The 21,516-nt window shown below is 50.2% G+C and overlaps 5 protein-coding genes across 5 annotated transcripts; 2 read left to right on the top strand and 3 right to left on the bottom strand.

The window, feature by feature from the left end:
- The first annotated feature begins 732 nt into the window (after positions 1–732).
- Positions 733–13,759, top strand: DFJ58DRAFT_904106 (uncharacterized protein). The gene is made up of 22 exons (XM_041394896.1): positions 733–924; positions 977–2,333; positions 2,386–2,689; positions 2,745–4,146; positions 4,207–5,124; positions 5,185–6,023; positions 6,072–6,936; positions 6,990–7,085; positions 7,138–7,339; positions 7,389–7,852; positions 7,893–9,021; positions 9,076–10,129; positions 10,181–10,887; positions 10,936–11,446; positions 11,499–11,579; positions 11,636–11,846; positions 11,903–12,009; positions 12,060–12,582; positions 12,603–12,661; positions 12,712–12,799; positions 12,850–13,536; positions 13,591–13,759. Exons 1-22 carry the CDS (start codon positions 844–846, stop codon positions 13,624–13,626), a joined length of 11,721 nt encoding a protein of 3,906 aa, XP_041249064.1. The 5' UTR covers positions 733–843; the 3' UTR covers positions 13,627–13,759.
- Positions 13,760–14,943, bottom strand: DFJ58DRAFT_697345 (uncharacterized protein). The gene is made up of 2 exons (XM_041383500.1): positions 14,890–14,943; positions 13,760–14,838 (listed from the first exon to the last, which is right to left on the bottom strand). The coding sequence occupies exon 2, from the start codon at positions 14,789–14,791 to the stop codon at positions 13,787–13,789; it is 1,005 nt and encodes a 334-aa protein (XP_041249065.1). The 5' UTR covers positions 14,792–14,838; positions 14,890–14,943; the 3' UTR covers positions 13,760–13,786.
- An 84-nt stretch (positions 14,944–15,027) lies between these two features.
- Positions 15,028–16,967, top strand: DFJ58DRAFT_722980 (P-loop containing nucleoside triphosphate hydrolase protein; the record flags this gene model as incomplete). Its single annotated transcript, XM_041384939.1, has 11 exons — positions 15,028–15,070; positions 15,118–15,198; positions 15,252–15,289; positions 15,343–15,416; positions 15,467–15,559; positions 15,614–15,716; positions 15,766–16,052; positions 16,108–16,348; positions 16,408–16,690; positions 16,745–16,890; positions 16,944–16,967. 11 exons carry the CDS (start codon positions 15,028–15,030, stop codon positions 16,965–16,967), a joined length of 1,413 nt encoding a protein of 470 aa, XP_041249066.1.
- A 268-nt stretch (positions 16,968–17,235) lies between these two features.
- On the bottom strand, positions 17,236–18,281 carry DFJ58DRAFT_24300 (uncharacterized protein). The gene is made up of 6 exons (XM_041379422.1): positions 17,945–18,281; positions 17,765–17,892; positions 17,640–17,706; positions 17,519–17,590; positions 17,456–17,465; positions 17,236–17,407 (listed from the first exon to the last, which is right to left on the bottom strand). The coding sequence occupies exons 1-6, from the start codon at positions 18,249–18,251 to the stop codon at positions 17,323–17,325; spliced, it is 669 nt and encodes a 222-aa protein (XP_041249067.1). The 5' UTR covers positions 18,252–18,281; the 3' UTR covers positions 17,236–17,322.
- A 42-nt stretch (positions 18,282–18,323) lies between these two features.
- DFJ58DRAFT_742278 (MFS general substrate transporter) lies at positions 18,324–21,261 on the bottom strand. Its single transcript, XM_041387187.1, has 19 exons — positions 21,158–21,261; positions 20,879–21,098; positions 20,650–20,803; positions 20,492–20,588; positions 20,323–20,435; positions 20,256–20,269; positions 20,101–20,198; positions 19,849–20,045; positions 19,632–19,797; positions 19,560–19,583; positions 19,483–19,509; positions 19,357–19,431; positions 19,263–19,308; positions 19,178–19,207; positions 19,057–19,127; positions 18,916–19,005; positions 18,836–18,863; positions 18,683–18,783; positions 18,324–18,624 (listed from the first exon to the last, which is right to left on the bottom strand). The coding sequence occupies exons 2-19, from the start codon at positions 20,972–20,974 to the stop codon at positions 18,516–18,518; spliced, it is 1,536 nt and encodes a 511-aa protein (XP_041249068.1). The 5' UTR covers positions 20,975–21,098; positions 21,158–21,261; the 3' UTR covers positions 18,324–18,515.
- Positions 21,262–21,516: the final 255 nt, after the last annotated feature.

A 21,516-nucleotide genomic window follows, 5' to 3' on the forward strand; every position in this document is an offset into this window, starting at 1 on the left:
ATTGATGGGGGAAGACAGTACTGAGTGTTGGGTGAACGAGAACAACTTTAAGATGAAATAACTGACCACCTTCGGCGGAGAGGAAGACTGATGAATTTGATAATTACTGGAACACTAGCAGGGAAGAGTACTACAAGACGTGACGTTGAAAATACTTTACACCAGTGCTATCTCGATCTAGTCTGTCATACCGACAGTTTTGTCTGATTCAAGTTGCCTAGGTCGAGACAAACCAGCCGCCGCTGATTATCGACATGAGCTGCTTACTATCTGAGCTAATCGATTGATGTGCGTTGATGGAAAGGGGCCTCATGTAAGTAAAACAACACATGTTGATACAGAGTTGATGTAAACAAACGTGTGTGCTTTGCATTTGCCTCGATGCATGCCTCATTTTTCGTTGTGTGGGTGCGTACTGACAAGAGACAGGGGCTGGACTAACCTACTACGTGTCTTAAATGGAGTCATGGCACGCGATGAATAGATTTCTATCGTTGCCAGTCACCGCCAGTTTCGCTTGAGAAAACTTGATGTACTTGTCATGAAACGAGCATATGAAATCATGGCCAGACCAAGACTGATGCCAGGTCCATATCCGATGATGAACACGCTAGAATTTACGAAATTAATTCTGACGCGTTCTTATTGGTTGGTTAACCGTTAAAGTATTACGTAAGCACGTGACTTTCATACAGTTTTTGGGGATGTTGACGCCTGAAACCAAAAAAATTGGGATAATCTAAAATACACTGGGGACTAGGCATATAAAGTAAACTCTGAACCCGTTCCCCTTCTTTCAGTCCTCTCCCGTACGTCGTTCTTGACGTCCATCATCTCTCCAAAATGTCTGTCCAGAACGGCGACGCCGTTCACGAAAACCAGTTTGCTACTCGTCCACTAGTAATATCCATCGCAAATGTTAGAGTACGCGTCATTTTTTTGTCACATCCATCCCTTGTTTAAACTGGCTTTTTAGGTCTCCATTCCCGTCTCTACCCAAATAGACGAGTGGATCGCTGCTGAAGTCCTTAGAGATGACTTCATCTCGTCACAGCAACACGTCGATGTCGTAGACACCGTCGCTAACCCAGAGCTCCCATTACAGGCCTATGTAGATCTCTTTGCACGTTTCCTCGCTTTCATTGCACAGAGGACTTCCGATGCATCAGACTGCACAAAGACACGCACCTCCCTGCTCAATCGCGTGTTCACGCATTTCGTCTCCTCATATCTTACCGATACCGACGTCTTCTCTTTCGTAAACCCGTTCGATACCGAGGTCCGCACTGGAATCCTTGCAGCTTACTTTACTGCACGTGCTACCCTAGAGAACCATAATATTGCAGACATCCCAGGTCCACCTGCTTCTGCTCTTCTCACAGCTGTTGATGACACTGAAGCATCAATATATGCGCTTTTTGGTGGTCAAGGGACCAACGAGGTCTACTTTGACGAGCTTCAGTCGCTGCACGACATTTACAAGCCTTACGTTTCTCCAATAATTACGTCCATCACCAATGATATTCTCCTTCCTCTCGTTGCATCCCGCCAGGGTTGTAGCTTTTACAATTATGGCATGAACGTCGCGGCATGGCTTGCAGGCACTTCTCCTCGTCCCCCTGTCGAATACCTTGCCTCTATCCCAGTTTCGCTTCCCTTGATCGGTCTCACACAGCTAGTGCAGTACCTCGTCATCTGTCACGTCTCCGGATTCACTCCCGGCGAGCTTCGCGATCATTTCGCTGGTGCAACCGGCCATTCGCAGGGCGTTGTTTCTGCCATCGCCATTTCTGCGTCTACATCTATCGAATCATTTAATATCAACGCCAAGAAAGCCCTCCGATGGCTCTTCTTTTGTGGTCTGCGCGGGCAGGAAGCCTTCCCTGTGCTTGCCTTAGAACCAAGCATCGTTCAAGACTGCATCGATGGAGGCGAGGGTGACCCCACGCCCATGCTTTCGGTCACGAACCTGTCCCTCGCTCTGTTGCAGCCCCATATCGACGCTACAAATGATCATCTACCTGCCAATGCACAGATCGCTGTCTCCCTGTTCAATGGTCCCAGAAACTTTGTCGTGACTGGCCCTCCACGTTCTCTGTGTGGGCTCGTCACGAACTTGAGGAAAGTACGTGCACCTTCTGGGCTTGACCAGAGCAAGGTTCCGTTTTCGCAACGCAAACCCGCGTTCGGTGTCCGATTTTTGGTGGTGAATGCCCCATACCACAGCGCGCATTTGAAGGGTGCTGCCGAGAAGTTGTGTGATGAAGATCTTGAAGGCGAGGAGCTTTGGACCAAGGAAGAATTGGGTATTCCAGTATTCAACACCGAAGATGGTGCGCATACAGTTACTTCAAAACGCGTTTCTGGCTGATTTGATGGTTGTAGGCTCTGATATGCGCACTTTGGAGACATCTATCACGCGTTCGTTATGCGACCAGATCTTTACATCCCCCATTCACTGGACGCTCGCAACTGGTTTCCCTGAGACCGCGACACACGTCGTCGACTTTGGTCCTGGTGGCCTGAATGGTATTGGGCCTCTCACAGCTCGTAATCTTGAAGGTCGCGGTGTGCGCGTAGTCACGCTAGGCGATAAGGGCCGCGGTGAGGCAGAGCTATTTGATATTGAGGAAGTCAAGTACGAGGAGTGGTGGAGCAAGAAATACGCGCCAAAACTTGTGAAGACATGGTGCGTCAACCCAGGACGGTGACTTTTCATTCCAGATTCTGACATAAGATCACAGTGATGGTACTATCCACCTTGACACGCCGTTCTCGCGCCTGCTCGGGAAGCCTCCGATCATGGTCGCTGGTATGACACCCACAACCGTGAAAGCGGGCTTTGTCTCTGCGGTCCTCTCTGCAGGGTACCACATCGAGCTGGCAGGTGGAGGTCACTACAACCCTGCAGCACTACGTGCAAAAGTTGCCGAGATTCAAGCACAGATTCCTACAGGCGTCGGTCTCACGCTCAACGCCCTCTACATCAACCCCCGTCAATTCGGCTTCCAGTTCCCCTTATGGCAAGAAATGCGCCGCGAGGGTTTGCCTATCGAAGGTTTCTGTGTTGCTGCCGGCATTCCCAGCACTGAGAAAGCAGCAGAGATCATCGATGGATTGAGGAAGGCTGGTATCCGGCACGTGTCGTTCAAGCCGGGCTCGGTGGATGGTATCAGGCAGGTCGTCAATATCGCGAAGTCCAACCCTGATTTCCCTATCATTCTTCAATGGACGGGAGGCCGCGCCGGTGGTCACCACTCATACGAAGACTTCCATATGCCTGTGCTGAAAACATACAGCGCCATGCGTGCGCAGGAGAACTTGATTCTTGTCGGCGGTTCCGGGTTCGGAGGTGCTGATGATGTGTGGCCTTACCTCACTGGTGATTGGTCAAAGGACCTCTACGGCCAGCAGCTCATGCCATTCGACGGTTTCCTATTTGCGTCGCGTGTGATGGTGGCCAAGGAAGCGCACACGAGCTCCAGCGTGAAAGATCTCATCGTTAAAGCGCCTGGTGTGGACGACAAGCAATGGGAAAACACGTACGCGAAGCCTACCGGCGGGATCTTGACGGTGCGCTCAGAGCTGGGCGAACCTATCCACAAGGTCGCCACGCGCGCTGTGAAGCTCTGGAAGGAGTTTGATGACACCGTCTTCAAGCTCCCGAAGGAGAAGCGCGACCCTTGGCTCGCTGAGCGCAAAGCGGAGATCATCGGCAAGTTGAATGCAGACTTTGCGAAGCCGTGGTTCGGTTGGAAGAAGGATGGGAGCGTTGCCCTCGATCTGGGTGACATGACATATGAGGAAGTCGCTCTGCGCATGGTCCGTCTGATGTACGTCTCGCATCAGAGTCGGTGGATCGACTTGAGCTTGAGGAACTTGACGGGCGATTGGTTGAGGCGCGTGGAAGAGAGATTTGCAGGTGTCAATGGAGGGTCGAAGCCCAGTGTGCTGCAGAGCTTCACAGAGCTGGACGATCCCAGCAAGTTCGTGGAGTCGTTCTTTGACAAGTATCCTGCCTCAAAGACTCAGTTGCTCGCCTCTGAGGACCGCGCATACTTCCTTACCATCTCTCAGCGCGCAGGCCAGAAGCCTGCGCCTTTCATTCCGATTTTGGACAGTAGCTTTGAGGTGTGGTTCAAGAAGGTTTGTATCAATACACCCTCCGTTGCGGAGATCGTTCACTGACCTCATGGATGAATGCAGGATTCGCTTTGGGCTGCAGAGGATATCGAAGCGGTGTTTGACCAGGACCCACAGCGTGTGTGCATTCTTCAAGGCCCCGTTGCCGTCAAGTACTCCACAGTCAAGGACGAACCCATCAAGGACCTTCTTGGCAATATCACTTCCTGCCTCGTTAAGAAGCTCCTCGAGCGTTCCTACGGTGGGGACGTTTCTAAGGTGCCAACTGTTGACTACCTTGCTCCTGTCGCAGAGGAGGCCGAGACTCCCGATGGTGTTGCGTATGAGGAAACCGCGAAGAGCGTGACGTATACTGTTGATGATGTGATCCCGGACACGAAGGAGTGGTTGCAGGCGCTGTCCGGCTCAGAGCTGGGCTGGCTCAAGGCGTTGTTGACATCTGACACAATTGTTCAAGGCACTGCATACATCGACAACCCGCTCCAACGAGCACTTGCGCCGAGACGTGGGCAGAAGGTGGTCATTGGCATGGACAAAGGCTCGCCATCATCTCTGACCTTCTATGGTGCTGGTCGCTCGCATGGCACGCACAAGCCCGATTTCAAGGCTGTTGAGATCCACTATACTGCATCTTCCAAGCTTATCGACGTCACTTTCTACGAGGACAGGCGCGATGTATCCGTGCCCCTTTCTTTGCAATTCAAATACGTACCATCCACAGGCGCGATACCAATCCACGAGGTCGCAGTCGATCGCAATCGTCGCATCAAAGAGTTCTACTGGAAGTTGTGGTTCGGTGACGAAGAAGAAATGCCTGAGATTGATATTCATGAGACGTTCATAGGCCCCGAGGTCACAATTTCTGCTGAGGATGTAGGGATGTTCTGTGGTGTTGTTGGCAATCAGAATGAGGCATTCAAGACGGCACGCACGGAGATTGTCAAGGCTCCGATGGATTTTGCGATTGTGACTGGGTGGCAGGTACGTCGTTGGACACCCGTATGCTTCAGGGTCTTGGACTGACTGGGGACAATGATATAGGCGATTATGAAGGCGATTTTCCCTGTGTCTATTGATGGGGATCTGCTGAAGTTGGTCCACCTCTCGAATGGCTTCCGCCTGGTTGCTGGCGCAACGCCCTTGGTTGCTGGCGATGTCTGCATTGCTGACGCACGCATTTCGTCGGTTAAGAACACGGATGCTGGCAAGGTCGTGAAGGTCAAGGGGCATGTTTTCCGTGACGGAAAGCCCGTCATCGAGGTTGTTTCGTCGTTCCTTTACCGCGGTCGTTTCATCGACTTCGAGAATACTTTTGAGACTGTCAACGAGCCTGACTACGTCGTGGAGATCGCTAATGATGCTGATGTCGGCGTCATGCAGTCTAAGGAGTGGTTGAGCTGGGAAGACGAGTTGACGCCTCTCAAGGCTGGCATGACCCTCGTTTTCCGAGTGCAATCGCAGGTCACGTTCAAGGACAGGACCACTTACCGGGACGTCACAGTCTCTGGTGACGTGTTCATGCGAGATCAGCTCAAGCGCTTGAAGAAAGTCGCGTCAGTGGAGTTCGAGCAGGAAGGATGCCACGGGAACCCTGTCGTTGCGCACCTCGAGCGTCGTGGCACTCAGGAAGGCCGTCTCACTCAACTCACCAATGAGGGGTACACAATGTCCAGCAAGGTCTCTACCACGTTCAATTCTCCTCTTGCAAATGAACCATACTCGAAGGTCTCGGGTGATTTCAATCCCATCCATGTCAATCCTTATTTCGCAGATTACGCATCGCTCCCTGGTACCATCACCCATGGCATGTGGTCAAGCGCTGCTACGCGCCGTTACGTCGAAAACATTGTCGCGGAAGGCAATCCTGACCGTGTCGTTGCGTAAGTGAAGTCACCTGGATACGTGGTCAGCGATCTAATTTCTTCTAGATATGATGTCTCCTTCGTCGGCATGATCTTGCCTGGCGATGAGCTGAAGGTCAACATCCGCCACGTTGGCATGCGCGATGGCAACATGGTCGTCAAGGTCGAAACGTTGAACCAGCGCGAAGAGAAGGTCCTCGAGGGAACTGCAGAGGTTGCACAGGCTACCACCGTCTACGTCTTCACCGGCCAGGGCTCACAGGAGCCTGGCATGGGAATGGATTTGTACAACAGCTCCTCCGCTGCTCGCGCAGTCTGGGAAGGAGCCGATGCGCACTTGCTTGCCGTGTATGGCTTCTCCATCGTTGAGATCGTCAAGGACAACCCGAAGGAGAAGACTATCCACTTTGGTGGTATCAAGGGCCAGGCAATCCGCCAGAGGTACATGGACATGACCTACGACACCATGGACAAGGACGGCATTGTCAAAACGCATCCCCTCTTCGCCGACATCGACATTCGTACCCCGAAATATACCTTCAGCCACCCCAGTGGTCTCCTTTTTGCTACTCAATTCGCACAGATTGCGCTAGTCGTGACCGAGAAAGCTGCATTCGAAGATATGCGCGCTAAGGGCTTCGTCCAGAAGAACTGCGCGTTTGCTGGACACTCGCTTGGTGAATACTCTGCTCTCGCCTCCATGGCTGATGTCCTCCATATATCCGCTCTTGTCGATGTCGTTTTCTACCGTGGGATCACGATGCAGCGGGCCGTTGAGCGTGATGCTCACAACCGCTCTAACTATGCTATGTGTGCTGTCAACCCCAGCCGTATCTCGAAGACTTTTACCGATGCGGCACTTCGTGAGGTCGTCGACACCATTTCCACTCGTACGAGCACGTTGCTCGAGATCGTCAACTACAACGTTGAGGTCAGTGTTTCTCACTTTAGCTCTTTCTCGTCGCTAACATGTATTTTGCACAGGGTCAACAATATGTTTGTGCTGGAGAGCTTCTAGCTCTTCAGACCATGACGAACGTCTTGAACTACCTGAAAGTTCAGAAGATCGACATTCACAAGGTTTGTGCTTCATCTTATCGAAATAATTGCAATTTACCGTCAGTATCTACAGCTGACTGAGCAATTCACCGTCGAGAAGGTCAAGGAGATGCTTGGGGACATCGTGATGGAGTGCTTCGAGCGCGCCAAAGAGCAGCAGCGAGCAGAGGGCTACATCAAGCTTGAGCGTGGCTTTGCAACCATTCCTCTGCCTGGTATAGATGTGCCCTTCCACTCTCGTTACCTCTGGGCTGGTGTCATGCCCTTCCGTGCATGTAAGTCATGAACGTACATTACGGCGACCCATCTAATCACTTTCTCCAGACCTCTCGAAGAAGATCAACCCGTCGCTTCTTAACCCTGACATGCTTATCGGAAAATATATCCCGAACTTGGTCGCCAAGCCATTTGATATCACGCGCGAGTACGCACAGCTCATCTATGACCAGACATCTTCGCCCCGTCTCGACAAGGTTCTCAAGAGGTGGGATCAGGACGATTGGACATCCTCTGAGCAGCGTCAGAAACTTGCATACACTATCCTCGTCGAACTCCTCTCGTACCAATTCGCATCTCCTGTCCGTTGGATTGAAACCCAGGACTTGTTGTTCACTCAGTATCACTTCGAACGTTTCATCGAGCTTGGTCCTTCACCTACGCTTACTGGCATGGCCACCCGCACTCTCAAGGCCAAGTATGAGGCGCAAGATGACGCCGTGAGCCGCAAGAGAATCATCCTTTGCCACGCCAAGAATGTCCGCGAAATTTACTACCAGTTCGAAGATGAAGTTGCCGCGACTCCTGCTTGCTGCTGAAGCTCCCGCAGAGTCAACACCTGCCCTCGCAGCTCCTGCTGCTGCACCCACGCCTGTCGCAGCTTCACCTTCGGCTGGTCCCGCTGCCTCCATTGAGGATGCCCCCATCAAGGCCAACGATATCCTCATGTCCATCATTGCACAGAAACTCAAGAAGAAGATTGAGGAGGTTCCTGCGAGCAAGACCATTAAAGATCTTGTCGGCGGCAAATCGACTCTTCAGAACGAGATTCTCGGCGATTTGCAACTTGAATTCTCATCTGCACCTGAGAAGGGTGAAGAGCTGCCTTTGGAAGAGCTCGGTTCTGCTCTCAGCGTCGGACACTCCGGTACTCTCGGCAAGTACACTTCGGGCTTGGTGTCCCGCTTGATCGGTGGTAAGATGCCTGGTGGCTTCAATTCGTCTGCCATCAAGGCGCACTTGGCAAAGACTTGGGGACTGGGATCATCACGCGCTGACGGCGTCCTTCTACTCGGGACCACGATGGAGCCTGCCAAACGTCTCTCTTCGGAGGCTGAGGGCAAGGCATGGCTTGATACCGTTGTCGCCATCTACGCTCAGCGTTCTGGGATCTCTCTCTCCAGTGGAGGTGCTGGAGGTGCCGGCGGTAGTTCCGGAGGTGGTGCAACCATCAACAGCGAGGAGTTCCTGAAGTTCCGTGCTGAACAGGAGCAGTTTGCCGCTCAGCACGTTGAGCTTTATATGCGTTATCTGAATAAGGACTCTCGTGCTGGGGAGATTGCGTTCGACAAGGAGAAAGCCAACTCTGTTCAACTGCAAGCTCGCTTGGACGCCATTATCAAGGAGCACGGCGACGCATACATTGATGGTATTCAACCTGCTTTCGACCCACTTAAGGCTCGCCAATTCGACTCTTCATGGAACTGGGTGCGACAAGACGCTCTCCTGATGTACTACGACATCATCCATGGCCGGCTCACCACCGTCGACCGCGAGCTTACTGCCCGTTGCATCGCTCTACTCAACCGCGCCGATCCTGAACTTCTCACTTATATGCAGTACAACATCGACCGTTGCGACGCTAGCAAGGGTGATACCTATGTTCTTGCCAAACAGTTTGGCCAACAGCTCATCGACAACACAAAGGAAGTGATCAATCACCCTCCAGTGTACAAAGATGGTAAGTACGCGGACTGATTTGTGTCGGTTGCCGTTGATCACGTTTTCAAACCAGTGACATTCCCCACTGCCCCTCACACTGAAGTCACGGAGAAAGGTGATATTGTCTACTCCGAAGTTGTCCGGGAGAATGTCCGCAAGTTGGAAGCTTATGTCGAGGAGATGGCCAGTGGAGATACCATCTCCACCGTGAACATCCAGAAGGTGCAAGATGATGTTTTGAAGCTGTGGACCGTAGTCAGATCCCAACCCGGCATCAGTCAAGACCAGAAGAACCGCATCAAAGCATTGTACGAGGGAGTCGTTCGTTCCCTCAGAAAGGGTCCCGAACAAACCCGCGCACGCACTCGCAGTCGTCGCTCATCTTCCCAATTCCTTCGTCCGCAGATCTCCGCCGCCACTACCGTGTCCGCAGACAAGGTCCCCCTTCTCCATCTCAAACGCAAGGTGGGCAGCAACTGGGAGTACTCCAGCAACTTGACTGGCGTGTACCTGGACATTCTTCACGAGATTGCAACCTCGGGCACTACCTTCAAGGACAAGAACGCTCTTCTCACTGGCGTCGGCAAGGGCTCCATTGGTGTAGAGATCTTGAAGGGTCTTCTGTCGGGCGGTGCGCATGTTGTTATCACTACCTCCCGCTACAACCGAGCGACCGTGGAGTACTACCAATCTATCTACCAGAGCTTTGGCGCTCGAGGATCGGCTCTCACTGTTGTTCCCTTCAACCAAGGTTCGAAACAGGATGTTGAAGCACTCGTCGACTATATCTATGCGACCCTCGGTCTCGATCTCGACTACATACTTCCCTTCGCTGCAGTGCCTGAGAATGGCCGTGAAATTGATGGCCTGGATGACAAATCTGAGCTTGCCCACCGCATCATGTTGGTGAACTTGCTGCGCATCCTCGGCGCAGTTAAGAACAAGAAGGCCTCTCGTCACTTCGTCACCAGACCAACGCAAGTCATCCTTCCCCTGTCTCCTAATCACGGTCTTTTCGGCAACGATGGTCTCTATTCGGAGTCTAAGATATCTTTGGAGACTTTGTTCAACCGCTGGAACTCGGAGAGTTGGGGCGAGTATCTTTGCTTGGCTGGTGCTGTTATCGGGTGAGTATCGTCTCATTTTTCTCGTGTTGCTCGGTGGCTTATGCCACATAGATGGACTCGCGGTACAGGTCTCATGGACGCTACCAACATTGTCGCAGACGAGGTTGAGAGTCACGGTGTCCGTACCTTCTCGGCGAAGGAGATGGCATTCAATATCCTGGGCTTGATGCACCCATTGCTCTTCAGCATTACCCAGGTTGAGCCTATCTGGGCCGACCTCAATGGTGGTATGGATCGCCTCCCTGACCTCGCTGATATCACAAGCCGCATTCGCATGAATTTGAACAAGAAGAGTGAACTCCGTCGCGCTATTGCGCGCGACAATGCTCTTGATTTCAAGGTTATCAATGGAGCGGAGGGTGAGCGTGTACTGCAAACCGTTAATGTGGTCCCACGAGCCAACTTCAAATTCGAATTCCCTGCCCTGGAACCTACCTCATCCCTGCACGATCTCGAGAAACTCCGTGGCATCATCGATCTGGAGAAGGTTGTCGTCATCACTGGATTCGCCGAGGTCGGTCCTTGGGGTAGTTCACGTACACGTTGGGAAATGGAGGCACGAGGAGAGTTCACGATTGAGGGCTGTATTGAGATGGCCTGGCTCATGGGTTACATCAAGCACTTCGATGGGCGTCTCAAGGACGGTTCACTGTACGTTGGTTGGGTTGATTCTAAGACTGGCGAGCCCGTCGACGACAAGGATGTCAGAAGTCGCTACGAGAAGGAGATTTTGAGTCACGCTGGTGTGCGGTTGATTGGTGAGTCCCGTCATGACCTTTATTGATCAGTTATGAATATCCTCGCAGAGCCCGAGCTGTTCCGCGGCTACGATCCCAAGAAGAAGGTCTTCAACCAAGAGATCGAGCTTATTCATGACTTGGAACCAGTCGAAGTTGCGCAATCTGAGGCCGAGAAGTTCAAGTACGAGCATGGCGACAAATGCGATATCTGGACCGGAGAAGGTGACCAGTGGTTTGTCAAATTTAAGAAGGGTGCACGCGTCTTTGTCCCCAAGGCGTTCAAATTCAGTCGCCTCGTTGCTGGTCAAATTCCCACAGGATGGGATGCTGGCCGCTACGGTATTCCACCAGATATCATCGCTCAAACAGATCGTGCCACTCTCTGGGCCCTTGTCTGCACTGCTGAGGCTTTGAACATGTCTGGAATCACCGATCCCTACGAACTATACAAGTACTTCCACCCCTCTGAAGTTGGTACGTGCGTCGGCAGCGGCATGGGCGGCACGGAAAGTCTTGCGCAAATGTTCAAAGACCGCCGTGAAGAGAAAGACGTTCAGAACGATATCTTGCAGGAGACGTCAGTCCACCTGACTTTTCTTCACGATTATGCATAATTGATATATCTTCAGTTTCATCAACACTACTGCTGGATGGATTAACCTTCTTCTGATGTCTTCTAGCGGTCCGGTGAAGATTCCTGTTGGCGCTTGGTGCGTGTTAATAAGGTTTCATGGTTTGTTGTTCCTCACGTTGTCTCAAATTTCAGTGCGACTGCACTCCAATCTCTCGAGATCGCGTCTGATACGCTATTATCTGGGAAGGCGAAGGTCATGATTGCTGGTGGCTTCGACGACATCAGCGAGGAGGGCTCTTACGAATTCGCCAACATGAAGGCCACGAGCAACGCTGAGACTGAGTTCGCCATGGGACGTGAGCCCACTGAGATGTCCCGGCCCGCTACAACCACTCGCTCAGGCGTAAGTCCTCTGATCCATACCCTCGATATATTGAACTCACCAACTTTGCTTAATAGTTTATGGAGTCTCAAGGGACTGGTATACACATCATCATGACTGCAAAGACAGCCTTGGAAATTGGTGCTCCTATCCGTGGTATTCTCGCATTCACGTCGACTTCCACGTAAGTTTACGTCAAACCTGAACGACGTACAATTAATCACCGTTCTACAGTGACAAGGCTGGACGATCTATTCCAGCTCCTGGTCGCGGTGCTCTTTCTGTCGCAAGAGAACTCCCATCGAAGTACCCCCTTCCTAGTCTCAGTCTCGACTACCGATCTCGCCAGATCGCCTTCAGACGCAAGCAGATCTCCGAGTGGCTTGATCACGAGCTTGCTCAGTTGCGGGAAGAGATGGACACTCTCGAGGCCGATGGTAGGGATGTTGACAAGGAATACTTCTCCTCCCGCGTTGCCGATATCGAGAAGGAAGCTCGCGGCCAAGAGAAGGAGGCCTTGGCTACGTATGGCATGCTAGAGGGTACTGATGCTCGTGTGGCTCCTATGCGCCGTGCGCTCGCCGTGTGGGGCTTGACAGCAGATGACATTGGTGTCCTCTCGATTCATGGAACGAGTACCGGTGCGAATGAGAAGAATGAGACGCAGATCTGGCACAACGTCTTCGAGTCCATGTCACGCACCCACGGCAATGCTGTTCCTGTCATTGCTCAGAAGAGCTTGCTTGGACACTCGAAGGTGGTTCAGCGGCGTGGCAGATGGCTGGTTTGTTGCAGACTGTCATCACTGGTATTATCCCAGGTAACCGCAACAGCGAGTAAGTATTCTGTCTTCGGATTGGCTTCTCCTGCTCATGACATCCTTTAGCAATATCGATGCCCGATTCGAAGCTCATCACTTCCTCATGTTCCCATCGAGGTCTATTCATACTGATGGTATCCGCGCTGGTGTCATGGTGAGTTCAAATGATCCGTCTTCATCACGGGCTAATACCCTGGCTACTAGTCATCCTTCGGTTTCGGTCAAGTCGGGGGCACTGCAGTTGTTATTCATCCCCGTTATCTCTTCGGTGCTCTTGAAACCTCCGATTATGAGTCGTACAAGATACGCAATCAGTCCCGTGCGCAAGAGGCATATAAGGTTATGACCGAGATGATGACCTCCAACACCCTTGTCAAGATCAAGGAAGGCCCGCCGTACAGTCCCGAGTTGGAGCAGGCGGTTCTCATGAACCCCATGGCTCGTGCTACCTTCAACCCGAAGACCCGCAGCTACTCGTATACCACCAGCCTTGATAAGAGCATTCCGTTTGATACTGCCAACGCCAGGGTTGTTGCAGATGCTCTTGCGTCAAAGGGAGCTGTAGCAGGAGTCGGTGTCGATCAAGAGCTGATCTCCTCCGTGCCGTCCTCTAACCCTTGTTTCGTCGAACGCAACTTCACTGAGGCTGAGATTGCCTACTGCCGCGCCCAACCGTCACCTCCGTCCTCCTTCGCAGCTCGATGGGTAGGAAAGGAAGCAGTGTTCAAGTCGCTCGGTGTGCCGTCCAAGGGCGCTGCCGCTGCAATGAAGGACATTGAGATCCTCCCTAACGAGTCTGGCGTTCCGACTGTAACTCTTCACGGCAACGCAAAAGCTGCTGCACAGGGCAAAGGGATCACTAATGTGTTGGTATCCTTGAGTCATTCTGAGGTATGTGTCGTGAACCTACATCACCAAATCATGACTGACATGTGCATTCATCAGACCGTTGCTATCGCTTTCGCTCAAGCTTCATCATAGAGAATCGTTCACCTTGGACAATCATGACTGGCATGTTTTTGATAATTCAATACTTTACGCATGAATGAAATTGATATCCGTTGTTGTAACATAGAGTAGACTGGAATATAATAGATTTCTTCGCTTTCACTTGCGTGCAAATGCGCGGGTAGTAGCAGCATCAAGAAACGTACAAGCTGTTCTGAGTAATATAGTTGGCGATAGATGGGGTAACAAGTTTCTTCCACGTCTCGTCCTTGAGTGCAACCTTTGTTCTCACTTGGCTTGAACTAGTTTGCTCGTCAACGCCGTCAGCACCTATGCTGATCAAAGCAACTCGCTCGCTCTCTACAAATTCCTTTGCCGCGGATAAAGTCTTCGCTTCTACATCCTCTTGTATTGTATGTTCCACTTCTGCCAATTTTCGCCTAGCACACACCACATAGCAATCATCTCCCGCAGGCGAGAAAAACAAACGAAGAGAATGCATCATCGCAGCTTCAGATGCATAATATCTCGGAGACAGCAGGCGGACGAGAGTATCAAAGCCTAGCAGGAATACTAGGCGTAGACCTGGTATTGATATTCCGTCAGAAGTGGGTGATATTGCCATTCCGTCCAGAGCAGTTGCCGGGGTATACAAGCCCGAAATCCGCGCATGCAGGAACTGCCGAAGAACTACGGCTTTTCCGACAAAAGTTGGTTCATCAACGATGGCTATTGCGACGTTGGCATGCGCAGACTCAGATTTATCCTCGGGGCGCTGCGAGACAGATGTTGGTATGTCCTTTGAGAAGAGGTACATCATCTCCAGACGCTGCTCATATGTCGCATCACCGGATTTCAGTGCTTTGTCGGCGTTCCGAACGGATAGCAGTAGCAGTTTTGCATCATAATCAAGCTCAGCTACTGATGCCAAAGTCGAGTCTGTGAGGCCGGAGTTCATGGTGTACCGTGGAGGTGAAGAGTTTGCCAGAGTAAGATGGGCGCATGTCGGTGGATTGAAGGAAGAGTCTAAGACAGATATACGAATGGTGTCAAATTTACGTTGCGGGTGAATTGGCAATCGAGGGCAAGGCCAACGTTCATGGGACGTGTACACGAGTTCCATGGGAGACTCGTGCCTCTGTACTTTCTGGAGGAGTTTGAGTGCGTGACCGGGAGGCCACAATGGTCTTGCGTTCATAGTTTATTTCTGCCGCAGCTCCAGTCCAGCATCGGACTGATGTAGATCTGGCCCTGCATTATTTCACAATCGACAAGTATTCCATGATATAGACCCACCAAGAAGAAATAGTGACTTGAGATAAGATGGACTTATGTAATGTTAGATCTGACTCTGTTCAAGATTACCTTAATCGGTCGACCTGTCACGGTCATCAAACAAACCTTCAGTCGCATCTTTCGCTCCAACCATCACTCATGGAGAAGGACGCAGACGGTTTTTATACCCCGAAACTAGAAGGTTTGTGACATATTACTTCCAGGTACCATAAACCTGACACTTTGCAGAATCTGCGCCTCTTGCACAGGATGAAAGCAAGGACACGAAGGAGGTGGAGCAGCAGCCTGAGCCTGTTCCATCTTCAAGTTGTGCGTGCAGGTCGCGTCGTTGTCTCGCAGCGAAACTAATTATATGCTATTAGCTAGAACCGACTTGATTGCATCGACGTTTGAGGTCTCGGTGCGTTTAGGAGCTGCAATACTAAATTGTTGAGTGACTCACTACATTTTCAGGTCACACTTGCAGACCAGCAGGCCGACCCGAATTCCCCTTTATTCAGCGCCAAGACATTCGAGGAGCTCGGACTGTGCGTCATCATATCCTAGTATCTTATGCATATTTAACGATTGATCGTAGCCATCAAGATTTATTGAAGGGTCTCTATGATCTTGGTTTCTCGAAGCCGTCGAAGATCCAAGAGCGTGCTCTGCCGCTACTACTCGCAAATCCGTGGGTGCACCAGCTCGTGTAACATGGAACTATGGTACTGATCACTGCCTCAAGTCCTCAAAACATGATCGGACAATCGCAATCTGGCACAGGCAAGACTGCCGCATTTGTGCTTACCATGCTGAGTCGTGTAGATTTTTCCAAGAACAAGACACAGGTCAGTTCTATGCGTTACCTTTCCGGCTCTCCGTTAAGACTGGCTGCAGGCACTGTGTCTAGCTCCTTCGCGAGAACTTGCACGTCAGATCATGTCTGTTGTCGTTGCTATGGGCAAATTCACTCCAGTTCAGACGGAGTACGCAATAAAGGATAACCTTCCCAAAAGCGCATCACGGATAACTGCACACGTTGTCGTCGGGACTCCGGGAACAATGACAGATCTTTTAAGAAGAAAAGTCATCGATACATCTGAGGTCAAGGTGTTCGTTCTCGATGAAGCGGATAACATGCTTGATCAGGATGGACTTGGTGACCAGACACTGCGGGTAAAGAAGTGAGTACGGTCTTCTCTCGTTTGGGCTGCAATTCACAAAAAAAATCGATATAAGCCTCATTCCTCGAACAGGCGTTCAAATTATTCTGTTTTCGGCAACATTCCCCAATCACGTCCGCAATTTCGCTAGTAAATTTGCTCCCAATGCGAACAAGATCGAGCTTCAGAGGGAGGAACTCTCTGTGGAGGGCATCCGGCAATTTTACATGGATTGCAGAAATGAAGATCACAAATACGATATCCTCGTGTCCCTGTACCAGCTTTTGACGATCGGTCAGAGTATCATCTTCTGCCAGGTTAGCAAGACGGCACGCGCCTGCTCGTACCATACTAACCATACCTCTGCTCTTCCTAGCATCGCCACACAGCAGATAGAATATCGCAACGCATGTCAGCTGAGGGTCACAAAGTGGCATCACTGCATGGTGCCAAGGACGCTGCGGAGCGTGACGCTATTATTGACAACTTCCGTGAAGGACGGGACAAAGTCCTTATCACGACGAATGTCATCGCACGTGGCATCGACATCATGCAGGTCAACATGGTAGTGAATTACGACTTGCCGTTGATGAATGAGCGGGGAAATCAACACTCCAATGACGCAAGACCCGACGTTGAGACGTACATTCACCGTATTGGTAGGATGTTTCAAAGATCAGTTCCGTGCTTTACTAACAACCCTGTTTCTTAAGGCCGCACTGGTCGCTTCGGACGCAAGGGTATCTCAATAAACTTCGTCCATGACCGCCGAACCTGGTCACAAATGGAGGAGATTGAAAAGACACTGAACAGGAAGATTATCCGAATAGAGACCGACGATCTGGAGGAGATGGAAGATGTGCGTGCATCATCTTTGATTCACCTACGAAATCTGATTTCATTTCTCTTTAGAAAATGAAGAAGGCGTTGAAGTAATCTGTGCTTTTGTACCTGGATATGGACTCTGTTGTATTCTCTTTCTGATCATGTTGTGTCGCCTTGCGACCATGTGCTTGTGGCAGGATGGAAGTTTCAATTGCGTCCAATCATGTACTGTAATTTCTGGATGTGGACCGGGGTGAGGAAATAGTAGAAAGTGGATGCATGTACATAGCATTTCGGCGCAAATGGTGTGTATCTACCACGAGGCCCAGTAGCATGCTTTATGTAACTATAGCAAAGCATTGGAATGACTGGATGTTAGTGTTTCTTTAGAGTACCAGCGAGTCGATCTCGATATGGGATCGAGTGGGCAGCCGGAGGAGACGGACATGTCATTGGTACATTGAAGCTATGAATCACTGCCAGACACAACAAGCGAGATGGTATTGCGGTATAGAAGTTCAAGACCAGGAATAGGGACCTCTTTTGATTGTCTGCAAAATGTTGTGAGCGGCAACTCAGAAGAATCGGAGCAGACTTACAGCTCGCGCACTGCAATAAGAGAGTCGTTAAGAACAGTGAACATGTGATTAGTTTATGCTCACCTCGAATTACAAAATTGGCCAAGACTGCAAAGAACAGAAGTGCACTGATAAAGACAGGTCCAACGATGTGGTCTAAGAATTGACAGTGAGCTTGGATCGACTATGAAGTCATCAGATTAACCATAATGCCCAGGGTCGCGTTTGCGAATCATCGTGATCCTATTCTGATAAATTACAAAACCGTAGACCTGAATTTCGCAATATGAGCATCAGTTTATTGCAAATAGCAGACTTGTGGGTGTTCACCAAAACACCAATGCTTATCGAGGCATAAGCATATGCGAATCTTCGGGCTACCACGTCTTTGGATGCATTGAATAGGGCAAGCGCCAAGGTTCCCAATAGCACAGCAAGATTTAGCCAGGATATCCATGCTTTAACTTGCGTTAGCAAATGACAGGAGAGAGGAAGAGGATAAATGCTAACTCCGTTCATTGGCGAACCATACCTTTCCCTCGATCTTCAGAGACGTCTTCACCTTCTTCGGAACACGTATCTGGGGCGGAACAGAATTTATGGCATTGTAATCTCTGATGGTAGGTCTTTGTCCATCAATGTCGTGATCCACGTCTGGAATATCATCTTCTCTCGTATAACGCACGGGCCTTTGGGTGTTTTCGGGGAGAGACGCTAGCGCAGAAGAAGAGAACGGAAAAATTGCGGTCCATGATCGCCTGAACAGGCCGACGTGCGCGTTATTATCTTCGTCTTCGGGCTGTTTACTAGAGGCCATGGTTTACACTGGTTTACTTACACAAAACAGTTACTTGAAAGTTTCCAAAGCAGGTTGATTACTAATAATCCTGTCATGGGCCAGCCCGCACTACTCGCTTGGAATATGGGGCTTTATCGAGATGGTTCTAACATATCTGTTTTTCCTGGAGACAAGTCATCCGCATTCGGGACTCTTGAGATGACGTCAGGATTCAACTTCCTATAGGTTTACTGCTGAGGAAACCCAAAAGTACGATAGTTACATGCTGTTAGTGGATGAACTTCACTCTTGAAATGCTTTGAGGTCTGCCTCAGCCTTGACAAACTCATCGCACTCCATTTGACTCTTCTTGACATCTACCAGATACAAGAACATGGTGCTGACAGTTCCACTGTATGTTTCACCCCGTCAGCAATTGGAGGGCGCAAATAATGGCCGAGACGACGCACAGTCCGAACAAAAATGCGAACGGCATGTTATTATTATTGTCGGACACGGTAATGATAGCAGACGACACGAGCGGACCAATGAAAGCAGAGGTCTTGCCGACCTTTAAACATGCGTGAGTTAATAGCTAATGCAGAATGGCCTTGATTGCCTACCACAGAGAAAAGTGCGAAAAATAAGAACCTGAAAGACTGTAAGTACTAGGTTGGAGCGCCCGGGGTAGTGGGTTACGTGCATTTGAGAAGGAGGAGACACTTCGCTAATCATTGTTTGGCTGTATGCATACCAAGGGCATACCATGAGTCCGTAGAAAACCTGATACAACCTAAATTCATATATGTTAGGCAGGGGAATGCGCAGAACATCAAAGACAAACCATATTTCCCATGTATGTTTAAATCCGAATTTGTCGGTGTGAATGCCGATGAGACCCCAAACAGTCAAGACCTACACACCCATTATTCGAAGTGCGCCAAGAGCAACAAGCAAACTTATACCAAAATCCAAATGACATTGAAACTCAACATCTACCAACATTCAGAAGAGTAAGATTGTGGTAAAAATTCAGAGCATGAGTCGCACCGCTTTTGTGGATATCTTGAATTTCTTCTGCACCAGCCAGAAGGAGCTATAGACGAGTGTCAATAGCACTAAATAGAGGCGATGTAAAACCTACTATGTTCCAATTGCTTGCGCAACAATACCAACAATCAACAGGAGTGTCAGCTGCAAGGTTGAGTACGACACTATGCTGAGAACTATGCTCTATTCAATATGTAGAATGCTGTTCCAACAAACAAACCTATTCTGCAGCGTTGCAACGACGGTGCTAATGTCTAGTCAGCCTATGAAAGGATCGGGCATTATGGACATGCTCACACAGTAGTGTTCAAGACGTCTCCCCTGATAGTGCCGTTAGAATGATCTCTGGGTGTAGAGCAATCCACGTACATGAGGAAATAGAATATGAGATACAGGAACGTCTGCTTTAACCTTACGCATTCCCGCAGGGCAATATATGTTTGTCTAAATCCGATCGTAAACAACGAACTGCTTGGAGGAAGAGCTAGTCCAGGGCGTCGCTTCTCGAGGAAGAACCATGGTAGTGCACAAAGTACTATCATACATCTACATGAGCCTCACAACACGCGCCCATGAATTAACTCACACCATAATGCGCCGGAGAATGCAATCAAGACACTGAATGCTTTCGTGTTGTTTGCAGTACTGGAGCCTGCTTTCAGCCCTTCGAGGATTCCCACCATAACGACGAGAATCAGGATTTCACCAAGGGAGGAGACGGTGAAGGAGATGTTCGAGACTCGATTGCGAGATAGAGATTCGAATTCTGCATGTTCGTCCCAGCTAAATCCGTACATTAAACCTGACATTTCACAGAGAGATGACGCGGAACATATACCTTTTCTCTCCATCAGCAACAAGCTGAGCAGAAATTTCAACTTCCGGAAGGTGGCGTGCAAGCCCGGGAAATGCAGCTGTCCAGAATGTGAGGGCACCCTACGTTGTCATTGAGTCTCCCTAATGCCTCATAGACATGTGATAGCATGGACCTACCTGGTATGTTATCACTGGCAAAAGTACGAGTAAGTTCGCTACGTCTTTCTGACTCTGCGACACTTACAGCCCAGGATATAGAGAGCTACGCCAGCCTGCCATTCGGATGGATCTTCTACTCCAAGCCAGGCAAATGACACTGCGACCGCAACAAGCGTGAATACGACCGTTATGTTCGGTCTACAAACACTTCAACAACACCGATACACGCGTCATTCAATGGTATGATTCCACACCTCCACGTGCCATAGTCTGCCCAGGCCCCGATCAGAAGTAGAAGTACCGCCTGGATGGCAAAGCTAATGCCGTTGGTCAAGAGCACGATTGAATTGACTATGTAGATAGGTCACCCATGAAGGTTGTCGAGACGCTTTTAGTTGAGGAGTTTACTAACTGTTCCTGATCTTGCCGAGATAAGGCAATACGCAATCTGTGTTGCTACCACAAGGAGCGGAAGATGGGAGCTGGCTTGGATCGTAGCCTGCCAGGAAGAGCAAGTTTTGAAATTGAGACGGTCCAAAGTTAAAACCCGAAAGCCCATTATTCCCCTAACGAGAAATGAGCTAGTCCCACTCGGTAGTCCTGTCCGGCGTTCGCAAGACTTGCAATATTAGTTCACTTACAACATAGTAGAGATAAAACGACCAGAGCTCGACACGCGAGGTGGTCGAGGAGGCGGGTACGTTGAGCTCGCTGGCGAGCTTCTGGCTTGACGCCATGTTGATAACGACAACTGGAAACTGGCAGATGTGCACTACAGAGCCACACGCGTCGGACAAGTCACAAGCAGGAAGGTCGTATTAAGTAATTTTGGATGAGTCGGTATATGTAGCAACTCGAGCACTAACGAAAAGGGCGTTCTTTGAGCAAATAATCAATATTAATGCCGAATCGGTATGCACCATGTGGTTTAAATTTTAACTGTTGACTGCAACAGAAACTTTGATGAAAGTCGTGGAATGCAGTTAGTTCAACTCGGGGATCACGTGACACTGCCCAGCTCACCCGCCGGCGGGCCGCTCGATGTGCGAAATGGCTTATCGATCGTCATCTGGCATATGCCCGGCGCCCGGTAGTTATGAAAGGAATTTCTATTTGTACACTACACACATGATACTGACTAACCGATTGAATTTTGATAAACAGGTGATACGCCGCCAGCAGGAGAACCCTTCCGAGTCAGCGTCACGCGATGAGCGAGGGCATCATTGATGCACTGATGGCGACCTACTTGGCGTGGGAGGTCTGAATGCCAGTGGAG

This window comes from Suillus subalutaceus (genome assembly GCF_016647625.1).
Source record: "Suillus subalutaceus strain FC151 chromosome Unknown DFJ58scaffold_10, whole genome shotgun sequence".
In the NCBI taxonomy this organism is placed as follows: Eukaryota; Fungi; Basidiomycota; class Agaricomycetes; order Boletales; family Suillaceae; genus Suillus; species Suillus subalutaceus.

Bases quoted from the DNA above. Each gene is read 5' to 3' on its own strand.
- DFJ58DRAFT_904106 (XM_041394896.1), top strand. From the start codon at position 844: ATGTCTGTCCAGAACGGCGACGCCGTTCACGAAAACCAGTTTGCTACT. The intron at 5,125-5,184 runs GTACGTCGTTGG...ACAATGATATAG, and splicing joins CGATTGTGACTGGGTGGCAG to GCGATTATGAAGGCGATTTT. The intron at 12,010-12,059 runs GTAAGTTTACGT...ACCGTTCTACAG, and splicing joins GCATTCACGTCGACTTCCAC to TGACAAGGCTGGACGATCTA.
- DFJ58DRAFT_697345 (XM_041383500.1), bottom strand. From the start codon at position 14,791: ATGAACGCAAGACCATTGTGGCCTCCCGGTCACGCACTCAAACTCCTC.
- DFJ58DRAFT_24300 (XM_041379422.1), bottom strand. From the start codon at position 18,251: ATGGCCTCTAGTAAACAGCCCGAAGACGAAGATAATAACGCGCACGTC. The intron at 17,893-17,944 runs GTTAGCATTTAT...CGCAAGTTAAAG, and splicing joins ATGGTTCGCCAATGAACGGA to CATGGATATCCTGGCTAAAT. The intron at 17,707-17,764 runs GTGAACACCCAC...TGCGAAATTCAG, and splicing joins CGATAAGCATTGGTGTTTTG to GTCTACGGTTTTGTAATTTA.
- DFJ58DRAFT_742278 (XM_041387187.1), bottom strand. From the start codon at position 20,974: ATGGCGTCAAGCCAGAAGCTCGCCAGCGAGCTCAACGTACCCGCCTCC. The intron at 19,128-19,177 runs GTATAAGTTTGC...ATGGGTGTGTAG, and splicing joins TCAATGTCATTTGGATTTTG to GTCTTGACTGTTTGGGGTCT. The intron at 19,006-19,056 runs GTTTGTCTTTGA...ATATGAATTTAG, and splicing joins AAACATACATGGGAAATATG to GTTGTATCAGGTTTTCTACG.